The sequence below is a fragment of the Varanus komodoensis genome, unplaced genomic scaffold (assembly GCF_004798865.1).
Source record: "Varanus komodoensis strain SLA01 unplaced genomic scaffold, ASM479886v1 scaffold20_1, whole genome shotgun sequence".
Taxonomy (NCBI): Eukaryota; Metazoa; Chordata; class Lepidosauria; order Squamata; family Varanidae; genus Varanus; species Varanus komodoensis.
The window spans coordinates 1,851,505-1,869,138 of record NW_025335587.1 but is presented as its reverse complement, the minus strand read 5'-3'; the positions used below and the strand labels follow the sequence as shown (position 1 = coordinate 1,869,138).

Genomic DNA, 17,634 nt, shown 5'->3' with positions numbered 1-17,634 from the left:
TTTATTATTTCATCAGGCGCCATGTCAGTTCATTGCTGCTTTCTGCTAGTAATAAGGTATCATCTGTACATTTAAAATTATTGCTGCCAGTTTTAACTCCTTTGTTTGGTACTGATCCAGCCTTCTGTTTGTATATTCCATAGACATATCGAACACATAGGGAACTTAAATATACCCTTGTCTGATGGCTTTGCCTAGAGGAAACCATTCTAGTTGGTATTTTTCCTGAGTCCAATGGTGTTTACAGTCAGCTTGATGAAAAGAGCACAACTAAGTAAACAACTGAACACATTACAACCTTTCAGAATGAATTAAGCATTTGAGGATCCACTGGGAAAAATGGACAGTTGGCACATTCAGCATTTCCATTGGGAAGTGGGTTTGATACTAGAATGAAGTGACTCAATTTGAAGGAGGTCTGGGAGACCCCATTCTGGTTGAGCTAATATGTGTAAATCAGAGTATGTGTAAATATGTGTAAATCAGCCACTGCATCAAGTGTCATTAACCAAAGTCTCAGGAACTCTTGACCAGTCATAAAGCCTGAAGTGCCAGCATCTGGGAACTTCTGAACCAACCCTCCAGGATTTGCTCTAGTGCCTGAACTCATGCAACTAGTTTGGGACATAATAACTTGTAACAACTGAAGCATAATTCCCAGGCCCTAAAGAAATTAAGTTCAGGCTGGAATCCGGCTGTCTTGCACTCTCCAGACTTCTTTCCCATGCTTGGCCATGACTGGGATGTGAGCAGTGCTGAGATCAGGACTGCAAACACTTGGGGATGCTAGTGGCTTCTTTATGCAAAATATATAATTCTTTGCACAAAGTATGCAAAGCCTGCAAGTCATTGGTGTGGAAGCAGAACGCTGCTTGCACAGCTGGCATGTGGTTGGCATGTGCACAAGCCATGGGCCCACTTGGACTTGGTTTCTGCCAGGTGCCCATGCAAAAGATCAGTGCAAAGTAGACTTAGGGCAAAGACAAAACAGGCTGGAGTCTGGCAAACCAAGCTAAGGAAAACTTATGAATTCCTATCTCCAATTGAACTGAGTCAAATGGAATTTCAGGGACATACTATAACTCCTGAAGGAAGCCAGGTGGACTCTCACAAGGTTCAGGCTTGGGATCCCTAAAACCATAAAGGATGTTCAATGTTTGCTTGACTCTCCAGTTAATACTAGCATTTCATTCTTCACTTTTCGTCATTAATAGTACCCTTAACCTGGTACAGTAGATACATGAGGAAAAGGCTGCATTCAGCCATTTCAAGCAGCAATTGACTACGGCCTGAGATAGTTACTACCTGCATATATCTGATCCCTAGAAGACATTCATTATCAGCTGATGCATCCAAAATAGCCTTGGCATTATCCTATTCTAACCAGAACAGGACAGCGAGTTTTCTCACCCATATGCATATTTTTCATGAAGACTGGCTTCTGCAGAGCTAAATTGTACAATTTCGACAAAAAGAATTTCTGGCAATCAAGGCCATCTTTGAAACCTACTACTACATTTAAAAGCTGCTTGACATCCTGTTATGGTTGGGACTGTTCACTGTAGCTTGAAATCCTCCAAACTGCCAAAAATCAGATTAGCATCAAATTAGATGGTTTTAACTTTTTACCCATTTCAATTTACACATTTATATGTCACATATGCTCAAAGCTTCAGGCTGATACCCTCACTAGGAAACCAGAATTCTTATAGATGCTTGATGATGTAATTCCAAACACTCCCCTAGAACCACAGACATTTTGCAGTAAGAGTCCAAGTGCCTAACCTACCAACAGCTATCTACCAACAACAGCAGAAACATCCTAACTCAAGCAAAGATCCAGATTCTGCCAAGGAAGAAATTGCCCCCACAGAAAAATGCCTTCATCTTAGTTTAGAGGATAAGTCATCAGCAAAACTCCCTTCTTTTCAGTCTCAAAAAATCTCAAGCAACAAAATCAGGCAAAAGATTTTTAATTATTCACTCAGTTCCTCCAAGAGAGGTGGACACTACATGTCTTATTAGCCTTTATAAGCCTTATTTGGCTTTCTCTCCCTGGTGAGACACCATTTTCCTATTGTAGTAGGAGAGACCCCACAAGCACTTGAAGCTACCCAAGATCCTTCTTCCATTTCCTTGTTCTGACTAGCACTGGATGTTATCCACTTAGCCTCTGAGGCTTAAGGTGTCACCAAACAGAGCAGTTTTTATCCTACTTCAAAGTGTTTCCCTACATTTCCCCTTCCCTTTTTACAGAATTCTAAATCAATGTTTGTTGCGACAGATATGTATATGGAACCCACTGGTGGTCACTACTTGGAGAAAATATGCATTTGGGAATAAATAAATGGAAGTTGCTATTTGACTATTACAAAGTATCCTCCCCTATGGTTCCACCTAGTGGTGTTCCAAGTATGTATTCAAGAGGGTGGTTTGGAACTCTGTGAATAAGGAAAGGTGTGTGTGTTGAGACAGAGACAGAAATGACAAGACAGAAAGAGAGATTTATTCATTGGGAGTGGGGATCATTGGAAAAACTGATACTTAAAGCATTCTGACCCCTTACGTCCCTGCTGCAGACCCATCAACGCAATGACACATGCATGATGCTTATATTATGTGTTGGTCTTCAAAGTTTAAAAAAAAAATCTTATGTGTGGACAGTAAGAATGGGAACCAGAATAAAGCATTATAAATCTGTGTATTCCAGTTTGGTAGTTAACTGAGAAAACATTTCAAGAGAATCTTGTCACAATATGAGACTGGAAGTAAAGTTTAATATATACACTGTAGCCCACGATAGCAACAAATCTGGAACTTTCTGTGTTGTTGGAAGCTCTCACATGCTGAAATACTGCAGCCCACATTTTAGACATTTGTATATTTAACTTGATAGCTGCATGAATTATACATCATGTACTTTCTCAAACATTTCATATAAGTGTATTGACAAATGTCCTTTCATTCTTGATTGAATACATAGTACGATTGCAACATTTTAAAGACAATTTGCTTATAAGAGTTTTTTTTCTCCATATGTTGCTTTTCCTTCATTGCATCTGCCTTTTTATTTGGTTAAACATAAACAGCTATGAATCTTTCCCATTATAAAACAGAACATTGAAATGCTCTCTACATTACTCATAGAATTGCTGTATCAGTTCAATTTGGAAATGAGACAGAAGGATGCATATGGTTCCTTGTAGGAAAAAAAAAAGTTGGGGTATATAAATAAATAAACACGTTCCTTTAAATACTGCTTTCCAGCCCTTGGGATTTCTAATTCCAATGCTGACTGCCTTCACTTTTGTTAAGATTCTATCCACAGAAAGACCAGTGGAAGAAATTCTCATGTTGCTCTGCAAAGTGCTGTACAAGTGCCAGTGGAAAACTTCGTGGAACAAGGGCACAGTCTGAGATATGGTTTAGGGTCTTCTGCCTGGAGCTGTGTAACACCTTGTGCTAGTAGACCTTGTGCAGAGACATTGTACAATGTCCCCTGCCCCATTCATCACCCATTCTTCTTCCTCCTTCCTCTGCAACTTCCTTCCTCCCAAATTAGTGAGCTGCAGAGGTGCAAAGGGGGAGAATGGTGAGGTAGCAGAGGTGGTGAGAAGAAAGGAGGTGCTGCAGTGGTGGTGGGCATGTGTGACAGGGGCCAGGAGAAAAAGTGAGGTGATGGGTGGTGTGGGAGGAAAGGTCTGAGCGGTGCTGGCAGCAACAGGGAAAACGAGGGAGGGAAGAGCCTTGTGTGCAAGTCTGTGCAACAGTGGGAACAGGTAGGGGGGAAGAAGGGAGAGGTGGGAAAGGGAGGACAAGGAGCTGCTAAGAGTGGTGGACGGAAGAAAGGCTGGAGGCTGCTAGCACACTTCGGGGTCTTGTACTGTGTCAGTGTACCTGCAAGCACCATGTTGGCAGCCCCTGGCATGGATGTTCACACTGAAGGAAAATGAAGACAGACTCAGTGCTGGGCTGAAAGGGTCTTTCACCATCATATTATTTAGTTTTGGGAATGGCTCTAGCTCAGTGTGAGAGCACATGCTACATATGAAGAAGACGCTAGGTTTGGTACTGGCATCTTCAAGCAGGGCTGGAAAGACTTCTGTCTGAAACTCCCAAGAGCCGCTCCGTGTCAGCAGTACTACGTTAGATAGCCAAATGGTCTGACACCATATAAGGCAACTTCCTGTGCTCCTGTAATAAACAAAACTGACCTGTCTAGTAGAGTATACTGGAAAGCTCAAATCGAATATGTCACTGTATTCACTGTTGCCAAACTTGTGGTATGCCAACTTGGTTGGCATTCATTCACAGTTGAGCAATGCAGTAGCCCCTTTACCCAACCTCTGAAGTGGCGTTTCCTGGCTGTGTGCAGAAAGTCTGATCATGCTCACCCCTGCACAGAGCACTGCCTGGATCAGACCTTATTTAAAGCTTTTGGCAAAGCCCACCATGGAGTAGTGTTCTATTCTGCTCTGTGCCAGTATTCCTGCTTCCTAGATATCCAGTACTGAACTGATTGATAGGTGTAATGGGCCTCTTTAGCTAATGGTATGACTAGCCAGAAAGCCTAGAGTCCATTCATCCCAGTTTTTCCATGTCAGATATAGTCAGAAGTTAGGGAGAAATTTATCCCTATTTTTAAAAAATTTCACTAGAAAAACAACACCAGAGACCTTTTAAAAGCCGCTTTTCTTTTCATTTTTGGCCGACAATGTACAGAAATACAAGTAAGCATGCCAGAATCCCAGTATTTGTCTTTTGAGGCCTGACTATATGAAGCAATCTTTAAAAATTAACAGATATCAATTTCTTATGCAAATCCTCCTTTTAATTAAAGTCCTTTTGTGTGAGAGCTAGTAATGGGGTGGTTAATTGCAGTAGGAGAAAGATTTGACCATAACTCTGGGCACAAAAAGCAACAAATGCATGTAAGCACAATATAGAACAATTCTTATTTAACTAAAAAGCCTGTGGGAGCATCCAGATTGAAAAGTGAGAGTAAGTTTAGAGAATGGTAGGTAATTGCATCCCTGTATCCCTCTGCAATGTTTTATCACTGTATGAAAGGAAATCTGATGGAGCGAGAGATTGTTTTACATGCTAGAGGGAAATGTGAATCTGTAAAACAGAATGCATCTGTAAATATTCATGCAGCATCTTGCTTCTGTGACAAGTGTTAATTCAGAAGGTAATCTTCCTTCTAAACTGTTGCTTTCTTTTGTCTTTTTAGAATTAACATGGCCATCTTGTATAACATTTCACAAAAATACTGGGAGGACCAGTTAATGTCACACCTCCCAGCTGGAAAACTGTGGCATCCTTAACACCTCTTTTTTCCAGGAGCAAAATTCATAGCTGCGTCTAGCCTCTCAGAGAAGGGAATCTCACCTGCACACCTCATTCCCTTAATTCTCCCTCAACTAATATGCCCCTATGTGCAATTTGAACAACCAGTGAAATATCTGGAAACATAGATTATTCTTGGATTAATATTATCCAGAATATCAGCAGTTGGGTACTCTAGAAATAAGACTGAAGGCGTATGTATGTAAGTATGTATGTATGTATTTCTCCTGAAAATCAAGTGTACATTGTACATTCATATTTATCTAGACAATAGCATCAATTTCGCCTATTTTTGAACCTGAGGCTACTCCAGTAAAATGGCACCATGAAGAAACAATAATGATTAGAGGTGTATGTAAGAATTTAGTTATTCTATTGGTTTTGTTAGAATCTCATTCATTTACAGCCCCACTGAGTTTAGTAGGGCTTGCTCTCAGGTAAATGGATACAGGATTGAACCCCAAGTTATATTTTGTTGCCTTCTGTTTCTGTTCTTACCATATATTTCAGTAAGAGCCCCAGGTGTTCTGCTTTCCATACACCTGTATTTTCCAACAAATCAGTATGAAATATCCAGCCATTCTCCCATTCCAGTGATTAAATGCACCAAATTGTAGACCGATAAGAGGAAGAGGCACTGAGACAAATTCACAGACACCAGATTGGTCAATCTCTCCTTCTCTTTTTCTCTAAAGTACAAATTATAAATAACTAACCAAGCACATGGAAGTGAGAAAGGTAGGAAAACACCATGCATTTAAAGGATTTGTAAGAGGTTTGCACAAAAACAAAGAACAGTCAGGAGAGGAAGCAACAAGCATTTTATTCAAGTAGAAAGACTGTACATATCCCAAGGTAAATTCTGTGATACTTCCACAATTCCTTTCCCCTTGCCACTGTGATTGAAGAGTTCTGTGTAGAAAGAATGCCTCTCAGAATGTTTGGCAGGCTTGCTAAAGTATGTTTGAATTCAGGAATGTTCCTTTCTCAACTCTCTCCCATACCTTCTCCCATAGATGAGCCTTTTGCGAAAATAGTAAGCTCCTGGAAAGTGGGCAGCAAATGAAATTCTCAAAAATTGGAGGTGGTGGCTTATATTTAGGTGTAAGATTTAGGTGACAAGATTTACACCTCCCACTTCCATTGTACATTTTTAAAATAGTATTCCTTCCTCTGATCACAGTGGTGAAGCTTTTTTGTATGCTTCTAAGTCTCAGCTGTGTTTCATCTTTCTGTGCTAGATACTTGTTGGAATGATGCTGTATGGTATGGTATGGTATGGTATGGTATGGTATGGTATGGTATAGTAAATGTAGCTGGGATTCCGGATTTTGCAGCAAAAGCTTTGCCACCCAGACCAGCAGTGACAATGCTATTTAAAAAAAAAAAAAGACAGAGAGAGATTGAGTAAACAAGAGAGAAACATTGTCAATCTCACCTGTAAACTAAGGTAGGCTAACTTGCCTTTACTTTGGAGAACTTTGCCTGTCCCTAATCTTTAGGGATGAAAACATTCCCCCCAAATTGCTGAATAAAGTTAGGTAGCTGTAACCTCATCTGACCTGTTCTTGCTGACTCAGATGGTTCTGAATAACAAATAAGCACTAAATGAATATATATAGTTTAGAGCACACTACAGTTGGGCTCACACAGCATGGCAATCAACCCTGAATTGTTTTTATGGCATGCAGATTTTTACTGGTCATTTGATCACATGATCACTGGGACTGTGCAGTTTCTGCATTCCCTGCTTTGCCCTCTCAGCCTCTCCATACCATCCCCACAGCCCCGTGAATGTAATCCTTGTCCCTTCCCTGTGCTTGCCTATGGGCAACAGAGACCTCCTCCTGATTGGTCTACTGCATTCCAAAGGTGGGTTCCACCCTTCCCCCTCCTGAGTTGGGCCTGCATGTCTGCAGCATTCCCCAGCCACTTCAGTCCTCAAAGAGATTTTTATTAAATGAAAATGGACAGTTTCACCCTACTCCTGTATATTTTCAATCTCGCTGTCCCCAAAGGTAAATAGGGAGACAGGCACATCACTTTATCTGTTGCTAGGATGCTGGGAGCAGTAGAGATTGAAGTTTAGAAATGACTGCTTTCAAAGCCACTCTTGCCAGGGAGCTCTATGGCATTTCCATAGCCGCAATGGTAAGATCCCAGGGCTGGACAACCAGAGAAAGCTAATTCTACAATGCAGGAACTCTGGAACTGGGTGCAGATGTCACCACCCCACGATGGTAAGATTTTACCATGGCTTCTTGTGTAATGTGAACCATACTACATTTCAAATTATGCTGGAAGTTGATGGCTGATGTTCAGCTGCAAGATATGGAGTGTGTGTTTATAAAAGAGAGAGGCTGGAGTCAATAGAAATGACATCAACACAGTGACCTGGTTTACATGACATGACAACCCAGATAGGTAGCTAGCCACAGTGGGTTGTCATTAGGAGTATGTGAGGAATCAATCTAGGGGTGGTCACTAGGATGGTGCCTGGTATGCCACCTGCTGAGCCCCTCGTCTGTGCTTCTGCTGCCAGCAGCAGTGGGGAAGGAGGACGGTTGGTTGCTGGGAATAGCGCCCAGTGTGTCCACTTGAAGTGCCCCTCTTCCATGTCCAGCAACCACTCTTTGGACAGAGTGGGCACGCCAGATGCATACACACTTCCCTGTCAAAATTGCCCTGTCTAGCCCTTCCTAATTCATTTTTTTAATCCAACCTCTGACAGTTGCAATGAGTGTCAGCAAAAAGTGGATGGGGTGCAGTCTCCTTTCATCTCAAACCTTGGGTGGAAAATTTGGGGGCACTGTGCCCTATAAGGCATATCGTGTAACCTAAAGGACTAGCTGTAGGCTGGGCTATGGGCAGCAGGTGGGGATGGGCAGAATGCTGGGTCCAGGGAGCTGGCACAAGGAGTCCATAGCTTTGCTGAGGGGCCAGAGGCTAGAAGCACAGTCAGCAGTCTGGGGTCAGAAGCACAGAAGAGAGCAGTCCAATACAATGCAGTGAGAGAATCCAAGACTGATTACCAGGTGAGCAGTTACTACATGGGCAAACCAACTGCAGAAGTAGAACAGAAGCGGGTTGGAACAAAGCAGGAACAACTGAAACAAGATGGGAGCAAACTGGAACACTGGAGCACAGCTGGGGCAAGGCAGGTACAAGAAGTGAGACAAGGGGATGTGAGGCACTAAAGCGGAAGGAGCCATGAAGATGATTTGTACTGCTGTGGCAAGGAGCAGCCAGGCAGAGAGGCCCTTTACACTGGTCTGCAGGGCCCCCAGCTGTACTGCATCCTTGCTTCTCGGCTGTTCCCTGCAAGCACCTACAGAGGGGTGCCTGGTTCTGCAGATACTTGCCAGGCCAGCCAATCTCCGGTCTAGACAGTGAAGCAGGGAAAGGCATCTACTCCTTTTTGTGAGTAGAGATCTTTTTTTTTTTTAAAGCCCTGATTGGCAGCTCTGTGTAGGGTTGGAACCCTTATGCACATTGCTGTGTAGGGTTGGTACCCTTATGCACATTCTTCCTGCCCCACAACAGAGTCATTGTGTCCATGTGGGCCATTTCTTTTTCCCAGGCATTTTAGAGACTTGGTTTTTAATTTGATCATACTTAGATAACCTATGTGGACTGTTCTTTCATTCTGCTTTTTATTCTTCAATTTGTTTCATTTTTATTCTTTTAACCATTTGTGATCTGCCCAGAGAACATTTGTTGTTGGGTGCAATAAAAGTACAACATATAAATAAGTACACAGGCAGTGCAATCCTATGGTCTTAGCACCTAAAGGATTTTTCAAAGTTCCAGCTCCAGGTTCAGAAAGCAGCTGTGACTTCAAAGCTGGGACTTGGTGCTTGGACTGGTCTCACCTACCTTCCTGCAGTCAGCTCAGAGAGAATTGTGCCAGATGCACTTTTGTGACTTTGGAGAAGATGTTTCAGGGTGTTCCAGTGGGTGGGGAATGGAGAAACTGGCACAACCTAGACACAATATATTCTGGCAGCTCCTCAACATTCTTCCCTCCTCCTCTGAAGTGCTGTAATTAGACATGAAATCAGTCAACAAGCTGTTTTGCAGGGTGGGAGGAGTGCAATGCTGATCTTCATCTCTCTACTTCTCCCTCTCTACTTGTAATCCTCCAAGTTCTGCAAAGGATTGCACCTAGAATTTACCTGGAAAAAGAGAATGTTTAAAAGTTCTTAAATGAGGGAGGACACTGTATAGGTTTCTTCTTACAATTCAAATCATTGTTTCTCCCTTTGCAGTGCACTTTCTCCTTTGGCCTATCTCCCTCTTCTCCAGACCCTTTGGGGAGAATCAAAGCTTCAAATCACCTTTTCATAGCTAAAGGTAAAGCTCAAGATAGTATATATAATACATTCCTAGTAAAACAAAACTAGACTTCACAAATTCCTTTGAAAAGCAGATAGTTTGATACCATATTAATATAACAAAAATCCCGCAGTTTTGCACAGGTATATATAAAACTAGCATCTGAAATGTAAGGATCATCAAATTACTACTGTAGGTTTTTGCATTGTTGACGGTTCCCATTGATGTTGGGGTTGTGGATGAAAAATGGGTACCTGTTTCCATGTGTGGTGGGATTGTGAAAATTTTGGATAATGATTTTTAAGGAGAAAGAAATTTTGGATAATGGTTTTATATTAGCAAGATATCAAACTTGAAAATTGAATCCCGAAATAGCATTGTTGTTAATTTTTATGAAAAGAAATGGAAATGGAATATTAAAGAATTAATAGTAAATTTGGTAACAGCAGCAAAACTGGTAAAAGCAAAGAATTGGAAGGAGAAAGGGGATCTTCAGTTAACTGAAACAAGTTTGGAATATAGCTGCTAATGATAAGTTGATGTGTGAGATTAGGGTGGAAAAAGGACTGATAAAGAAGAACTATTTTAATGATATATGGGGTTGTTTATTGAATATGTAATAATAAAAAGGGATGCAATGCAATTTTGGATGGATTCCTGAAAGTATTCCTGAAAGAGTAGTATTTCTGAAAGAGTGGTAAGTTAGAAATAGAGGCAAAGAAGAAAAATGATGGGAAAATATCATACAGCTATGGTCCCAGTGGAGGGGTGCACTAAGTGTGGTTTCTATGCTACAATGGTTTCCACTTTCTTTGCTCAGTCCTGCTGCTTTTGGGGGATATCCCATCAGCCAGCATTCAGTCTCATACTGGGTAGGTGGAGCAGCAGATGCTCTTTCAAGGACACCCTGTGATAGCTGCATACCAGGACTGTAGAAAACACAGTGCCAGGTTTGGATGACCAAAGAAACAATGGTGAATTATGGTACCCATAAAACAGACTGTTGTTTTTTCTTGTGGTTTCTAGAAACAAATATCCCATGCTGAAATACCATAACAGGGTTCAGACAACACAGCAGACCATCCTATGCAAGAAACCACTGTGGCTTGTCATGTTGTGCAGACTGTTGACATAAGCATTCCAACTGAAGCTTTATTATGGTGATAGAAACCAGCAAGGATGGCTTTAAAGAACAAATTAAGCATATTGCATCAACTAATAACAAAATTAATCCATATACATAGAATTAAGGAAGTGTAATCTTAAACTAAGGGCTTCTCTTCTCTCCCGAGTTCAAATGACCAACACCCCACATTTTAGGTGGATCTTCTTGCCATGAGGCCAGTTGATATTGATTCCTGGCTTTGGGGGATGATGGGATACATGCCGCCATTTGGAAGAAAGATGGAGGCATATGGAAACTACTCATGAATACTTATCTAAATACAAGATACAGGGTAAGAAAGGTCACTTCATGGTATTGCTTAGTGTTACGTGAACAGCCCCAGTGTCAACAGTACCGAGTCAGACAGTTTGGTGATGTCACACAGCATGGCAGCTTTCTATGATCCCCATTGCTGTTAATCTATTAACTCTTTCTTGGAAGGAGATCAAGTTTAGTATTTAAACTATTTTAAGACTGTCTTATCCTTCTGATACTTTGTATCTCCAACCTTCTATGCTGAGAGAAGCAGCCAGATGTTGGTAGAAGTGGGAACTGCCATCAATCTGTTAGAGAGGAGAATTATACTCAGAAGTGCATCTAATTAATTATAACCAGAACACAAGGAGTTTCATTATATCGCAGCACCAGAAACTGCCTTAGAAAACTGTTCCAAAATTATGCTTTTTCCTGTTAAAGGGCACTCAGGTCCATCGGAAACAACTTGCATTGAATATTGCATTTAACACAATTCTGGCACACATACAAAGAGATACATCTTCTGGTTAAAATCAATTCCGGGAATAGCAATAGCTTCTGCTTGCCTGGTTAGAAAACTGCTGCTTCAAAAAAATTTACATTTTAATCTAATTCTTGGTTGCTCTTCATTAGAAAGCTAAAAATTTTATGTGGAATCTCATTTTGTGTGACTCAGTAGTTTTGAGTTTTTGCAAATATCTTTCAGTATTATAATGAAATCAATAGTGAGAGAAACCTTGTCTGAATTTGGATAACTTCTCATTAAACAGCTGGGCAGAAGTAGAGTTGAGATGAAATTATGTATCAGTTAGCAAGGAATATTTGTAGTCAAATGCTTCCTGGAAATTTCTTCTCACTACAAATATACTACACTCTGGCTTTCTAACTTTATCTGTCAACCAATAGGTACAACCAATGTAATAAAAAGTAGAGCATTCCTGCATATCTGTGCTAAGACAGTTTTCTACCTCTCTGCTCAGAAATGCAGCTAAATTTTGCATACTGAATCTGTTCCTGCCAGGCCTAAGAATGATTAGTATTCCACTGGCAGCTGCCTATAGGTAGTAATATTGTTTTGTCCATAACCAGAGGGAACAATCATTCTCTGACTATAAACCAGCCAAAGTAATTGGGTTTAATTTCAATTTTTGTAATAGCTTTAAATTAATAGAAGCAGCTGCTGCCACACTGTGTGGGTGTCCTTTTCTAGCAGACACAGAACAAAAAGAGGGGAAAAGTAAACAGTAGTGTATCTAGGACACAGAGGTTAATGCAAGAACTAAGCAATGTCTTTTTCTTATCAAAAACTTGGTTGGCCATATCTAGTGCCTTGTCTCCTTTGTTTCTCTGTCTCTCCCTTCCCCCCTTTTTAATTCCCAGATAAGATCTAAATCTGATTAGGCTTCTGTATGTAAAGATGTCTTGTTGGTATTGAAACATTGACTCGCCTTTCTCCATTTGACTTGGGAACAGATTAGCACTGACAAAGTGTTAAGAGCGATAAGAATAGATTAACAGCCCCATGAGTCCCATTACAATTATATTGAGGGTGTGTGTGCATGCAAAGGAAATCTATGTTTTGAAATAGCAGTTTAGGTCTTTTCTAGGAGTTAGGATTTATATCCCTCAAAGCAAGGATAGGTGCTCTTCCTGTGGAAGGCTTGGGAACTGGGAGAGGGGGGCAATATTGCTTGGATCAAAGTTACCAAAATTAGGGAATTTCTTCAATAGTGGGCTGGAAAGTTACTGAAGTTTAAACATTTGATTTTGGGAGAAAGTGAAACTGACAGAATCATCCATCCAGGAAGGGGTTTTTTAGTGCTGAGTTCTTAAAAGTCTGCGTTTGATCCCAGTGCATATAATTAGGATTGACCCTATTCTTTAAAAGCTGTATGGCAGATATCAAGCCCCTTTCTATGCTGGAATAGCTGTCTCCATGAAATTTGGCTGACACAAATGAGTGAGGATTTTCTGTTTGTTTTTGATAAGAAGCAAAATTTTCAAATTTACCAAAATGCACAGATTTTTTCATATATGTAATGGAAAGAATGATTGCAAGGAAGGAAGGAAGGAAGGAAGGAAGGAAGGAAGGAAGGAAGGGATGCAAGAGAAAGAGAAATGGATGCTGTATCCTAGCACAATGGAAGTTGTTGGTTGAGTGGATTCCTCCACCCTTCTGCAGCATCTGCATTGCTATACATAGTTAAATCTCCACCAAAGGGGTTGGAAAAGGCTCTGGGGCAGATTTGTGTGGAGTGTGCCTGTGTCCAGAGGTTGGAAGGAAGGAATGATGTTGCAAACAAGCAGTTGTCCACTGATGTGTCACTAATGGAACCCTATAGCCAAACACATCCATTTATTAAAACATGAAAAGAAAAAAGCAGATTTAATTGAAGGAATTCACAAACACTTAAGATATAAGTTACAATTGCTGTGCAGGACTGAATGAATATCAAACAATGTCAGTTAGCATTTCCTAGTAAATTTCACAAAGCTTTTCCTTGCACCTTCATTCTTATTTTGATGAATGTCCTTGGTTCATTTTCCATTCTCTCCTTTTGCCAATTCAGAAAGCAGGTTCTGCAGTTTGGCAACACACTGTTAAAACATGTGTGTTTTGGTCTGGAAGCTACCAAACATTTACCCAATATCATAATTTGATGGATTCAATAGTCAGTGAGAGAGATCTAATAGCACACCAGACCAAAGCTGGAAGATCAAAATATATGAAGGTATTTCAGGAACCTATTAGCTTTCACTGCTTTAGGATGACAACTGGTTGTAATTCCTGTACGAGGGGCTGTATACCTCACAATATCTGTTTCTGGAGAACACAAGCAGGAGGTTACTCTTGCTCATGTCCTGTTGTGGGCTGACTGGTCACTGTGCAAACGCAATGCAGGGCTTTGGTCTAATATGGCACATCTCTTCTTACGTACCTAATTCCCACTTACCCCTTCAAAGTGGAGGAATGTGCTTATTTATTCTTTTTTCTTAAGGCTTTAAAAAATATTTGTAGCTTGGTAACTTCAGCACTACATAAATAAATCAAGGAGTGCCTCCTTCCATTGGGGTTCAAAAGCCAGAGCAATAAGAAGGATGAATACTTTTTATTTCATCTCTAATTAACTGCACCACAGGCTCTTTATTATGTTTTGTCAGGAAGATTTTATTTTTGCTTTGCACACTCCTTAACTGCTGCTAATTGGAAAACATGTCATTTTCCATAATGAGAAGTTTGTTTCTTCCATTTCATATTACCAGTGAAAGGCCAAAACTGATCCTCTGCAGTTGCCTGGTTTCTCAGAACGATTACAGGAGCACACGTGATTTACAGATATAGCAGTAGTAATGGAATCATGTTATGTTTTCCTCACCATCGTTGCCTGACAGTAGCTAACTTCTTCTACAAGCATTAGGTGGGACCTGTTTATTATATTGTTTAATTGAATAAGATCCTGTCTGCAGGATAATAGCATGGGCCTTTTCCCCCAAACAGAGTTGGAGAATTTGTTGTATTTGATTAACAGACTCTTGTGGAGTCTGTCCAGATAAAGGTAGAAAGGTTCTACTCACAGCCATCTTAAAGAATAAATACTTTATTTACCCTGGCCTGATTGCTACAGAATGATACTGGATTTGGTCACGAACACAAAGATTCTATACAGACCAAGGTTATCTCATTCAGTTATATTTTTGAATGGTGTGACATTGGCTGGACTCCTGTTGTGTTTTTTCCTATTATGTTCAGAACTCACACACCCATTGCCCCATCTTATTTCTCTCCTGTCTTATTTCTTAAGTCATTTGACTTTATTTTCTTTTTAAATTGATCTGAATATTAAGGATTCTGGTTTTTAAAAGGAAAAAAAGTCAGAATTAGTGAAAAGGGTAGCAGAAGAGGAAGGAGGTTAAAATAAAGAAGTGGGAACAATTTTCAAAGAACTAAAGAGATCCCAATCCAGATTGTAGGAACTGTGTACATTTAAGCTTATAAAGTGGGGCAGAATTACACCTGCAGCCTTATTTAAATGTCCTTCATGTAGTCAACGAAGTCAATCTCAGAGAGACTTCCTATCCTCTATATATGTGAAACAAAAATCTACGTTTCTGAGACACAATGTAAGTTAAATGTGTTTTGATGATTTGCCATTTGGTAACTGGCTGGACCAAAAACTTGCTTATTGGAGCCTTTCCTTTTGAGGAAAGCAGATTTTGGATCCAAAGTCTGCTTTTCATGAGAGGAAGGGCTCCTATGCCACACCATACCCTATTCTTCAGGCATTCCTGACTCTCTCTGTAGCATCTTCAAGGGGCTGAAGTGTCTGCCATGGATGTGGAATTCACATCTGCCAGCACAGTTGATCAAGTATAAATCTGGTTCCAACCCAGTGCCTGGAGTAAATGTTTCTAAATTATCTGGGGGCCTGTGGTCATTTCTAGACATAACTGCCTTGTGCATATTTTAAGCAAGCACTTCATTGACATTCATTTTCACTGTGATGCATTGTGGACACGTAGAGAATTCCTTGCTTTTTGCAGCCCTGCAAACACTAGCTAAATTTTATTAATCAAGTTCTTTGCATGCTGACAGGAGAAAGGAGCTTGATCCCTCAACCTTTATCAAGCTCCTATGATTAAAGAGAAACAGTTCTTGTAACTGTTTTTCACATGACAGAATCCTTTGTTGATTTTCTTTCATAATTTCTGTGCCATTTGCTAATATCCTTAATGAAACAGAGCAGCAAAATAAAATAAAATCTTTCTTGCCCTGACTGAGTTTTATATATTTACCTACCAGCTATGTACCTGCCAGATGATTGAACTTGTGTTGTTTCCATGTGACTTCATTGCTACATTTAATTTAATTTCATATTTTTGGTACAGAGTATAATTGATTTGTTTGTCTTATTTTATATTTTAGGCAAAGGCTGCCACCCAAAAATGTGTATTATTACCGTTGCCCTGATCACAGGAAGAACTATGTAATGTCATTTGCTTTCTGCTTCGACCGAGAAGATGACATATACCAGTTTGCTTATTGCTACCCATATACATACACTCGACTTCAGCACTACCTTGATAATTTGCAGAAGAAGAACATGGATTACTGCTGCAGAGAGCTTCTAGGACTTAGTGTGGTAAGTGACATGCATATTTCCCACTGATGATGTTTCTTTATGGATGTCTGGCCTAACTGGTGATGCATTAGTAGTATGAATCATTTCAGCTAATGGACCCATGCCCTTGTTTATTTTGTTCTTCTCAGAGACACGAGATAGCATAGCTGCACAATGAAATATAAATAAATGAAGGCTTATATTCACATAAAGCAGCTTGATTGTGACATGGAGCTCAAGATGAAAATTGCCACATAGCATGAATTGGCTTCCATAGATACTGAATAAAAATCTGTAAGAACTTTGTGGCATTGACTTTAAAGATAGCTTTTCTCTCTCTTTACAGGGATTTGGTTCAAAAGTCAATGTGTTTCTTCACGTTGACCTGTTACCTTGCATGAGCCTATGCAAAGCATAAATACAGTGGCTTTTCCATTTGTGCTACTGTGGCATGACATATAGCTGTTAATCAAAGCCATTTAGGCTTGTCTCTGCTCAGCGTTGTAGGGGTAGATAACAAGAAACATGGCTTCACCATTGTGCAGTAGGAGCAAGGCAAGGCTGGCTTAGGACCACATTCTGAAAGCATGTCTCAAGAGTTCTGTGCACATGCACTCAAAGGAAGGGGGCCAACTGGAAGAAATGTCAACTTCATCCATAAGTTCTCCTGTCCTGTTTTTCCCTTTTCTATGATAAGATGGTACCTTTCTGACCAAGAATTAATACAGAAATTGCGTCAAAACCTTTCACATTGGCTTTACAACTGGTAGGTCGATGTTCGACATAATCCTAAACTTCTGTCCAGTATGTTATAGGGTTCCAAGGATAAATTTTAGAGTTCATGTTGCTTAATTGTCAGACTATCTCACTCATTAACAAAAATGGGTGAATAAAAGACAATACTTTGAAGTTGTCAAAGAGAACCTTAAACAAGGAGGAATTTAAAAAGCAAAATACTGTTGTAACAAGTTATTTCATGAATTCCATGCCTCTCTATCTTCTATCTGAGACTCAGAAATACTCTGCCATAGAAAAGACATTAATTAAAATAGAGATGGAAATTATTTTGGTAAGGAAAACTTTATCAAGGGAAGATGAAAGAATAAAAATATTTTGATATTGATATGAGTTCAGTATTTAGCTCAGAGGGCTCAGCTATCTATAACTTTTCTAAGTTCATTCCCGCTTCCCATTCTTTTGAAGACAGAAGACAAACTGGATAAAATGATTTTCTATCCCTTTTTATATAGATAAATGCACTGTACTTTTTCCTGGAACTAAAAGCGGTAATATTTCTGAAAATGAAAAATAATTGTGCAAAATACGGCTTTGGAGTTTCCTAAGTTATAATTCCAAACATTTGCTAGGATTAGTATAGTACTTAGGCTCACCCAACATGCCCGTGCTTCT

The 17,634-nt window shown here is 40.1% G+C and overlaps 1 protein-coding gene across 1 annotated transcript in view; it reads left to right on the top strand.

The window, feature by feature from the left end:
* AGBL4 (AGBL carboxypeptidase 4) overlaps positions 1 to 17,634 on the top strand; it is a 933,972-nt gene that overhangs the window by 309,812 nt on the left and 606,526 nt on the right. Inside the window, exon 5 of the mRNA XM_044430335.1 lies at positions 16,029 to 16,245. Within this exon, the coding sequence (XP_044286270.1) occupies positions 16,029 to 16,245 (217 nt within the window). The remainder of the gene's footprint in view (positions 1 to 16,028; positions 16,246 to 17,634) is intronic.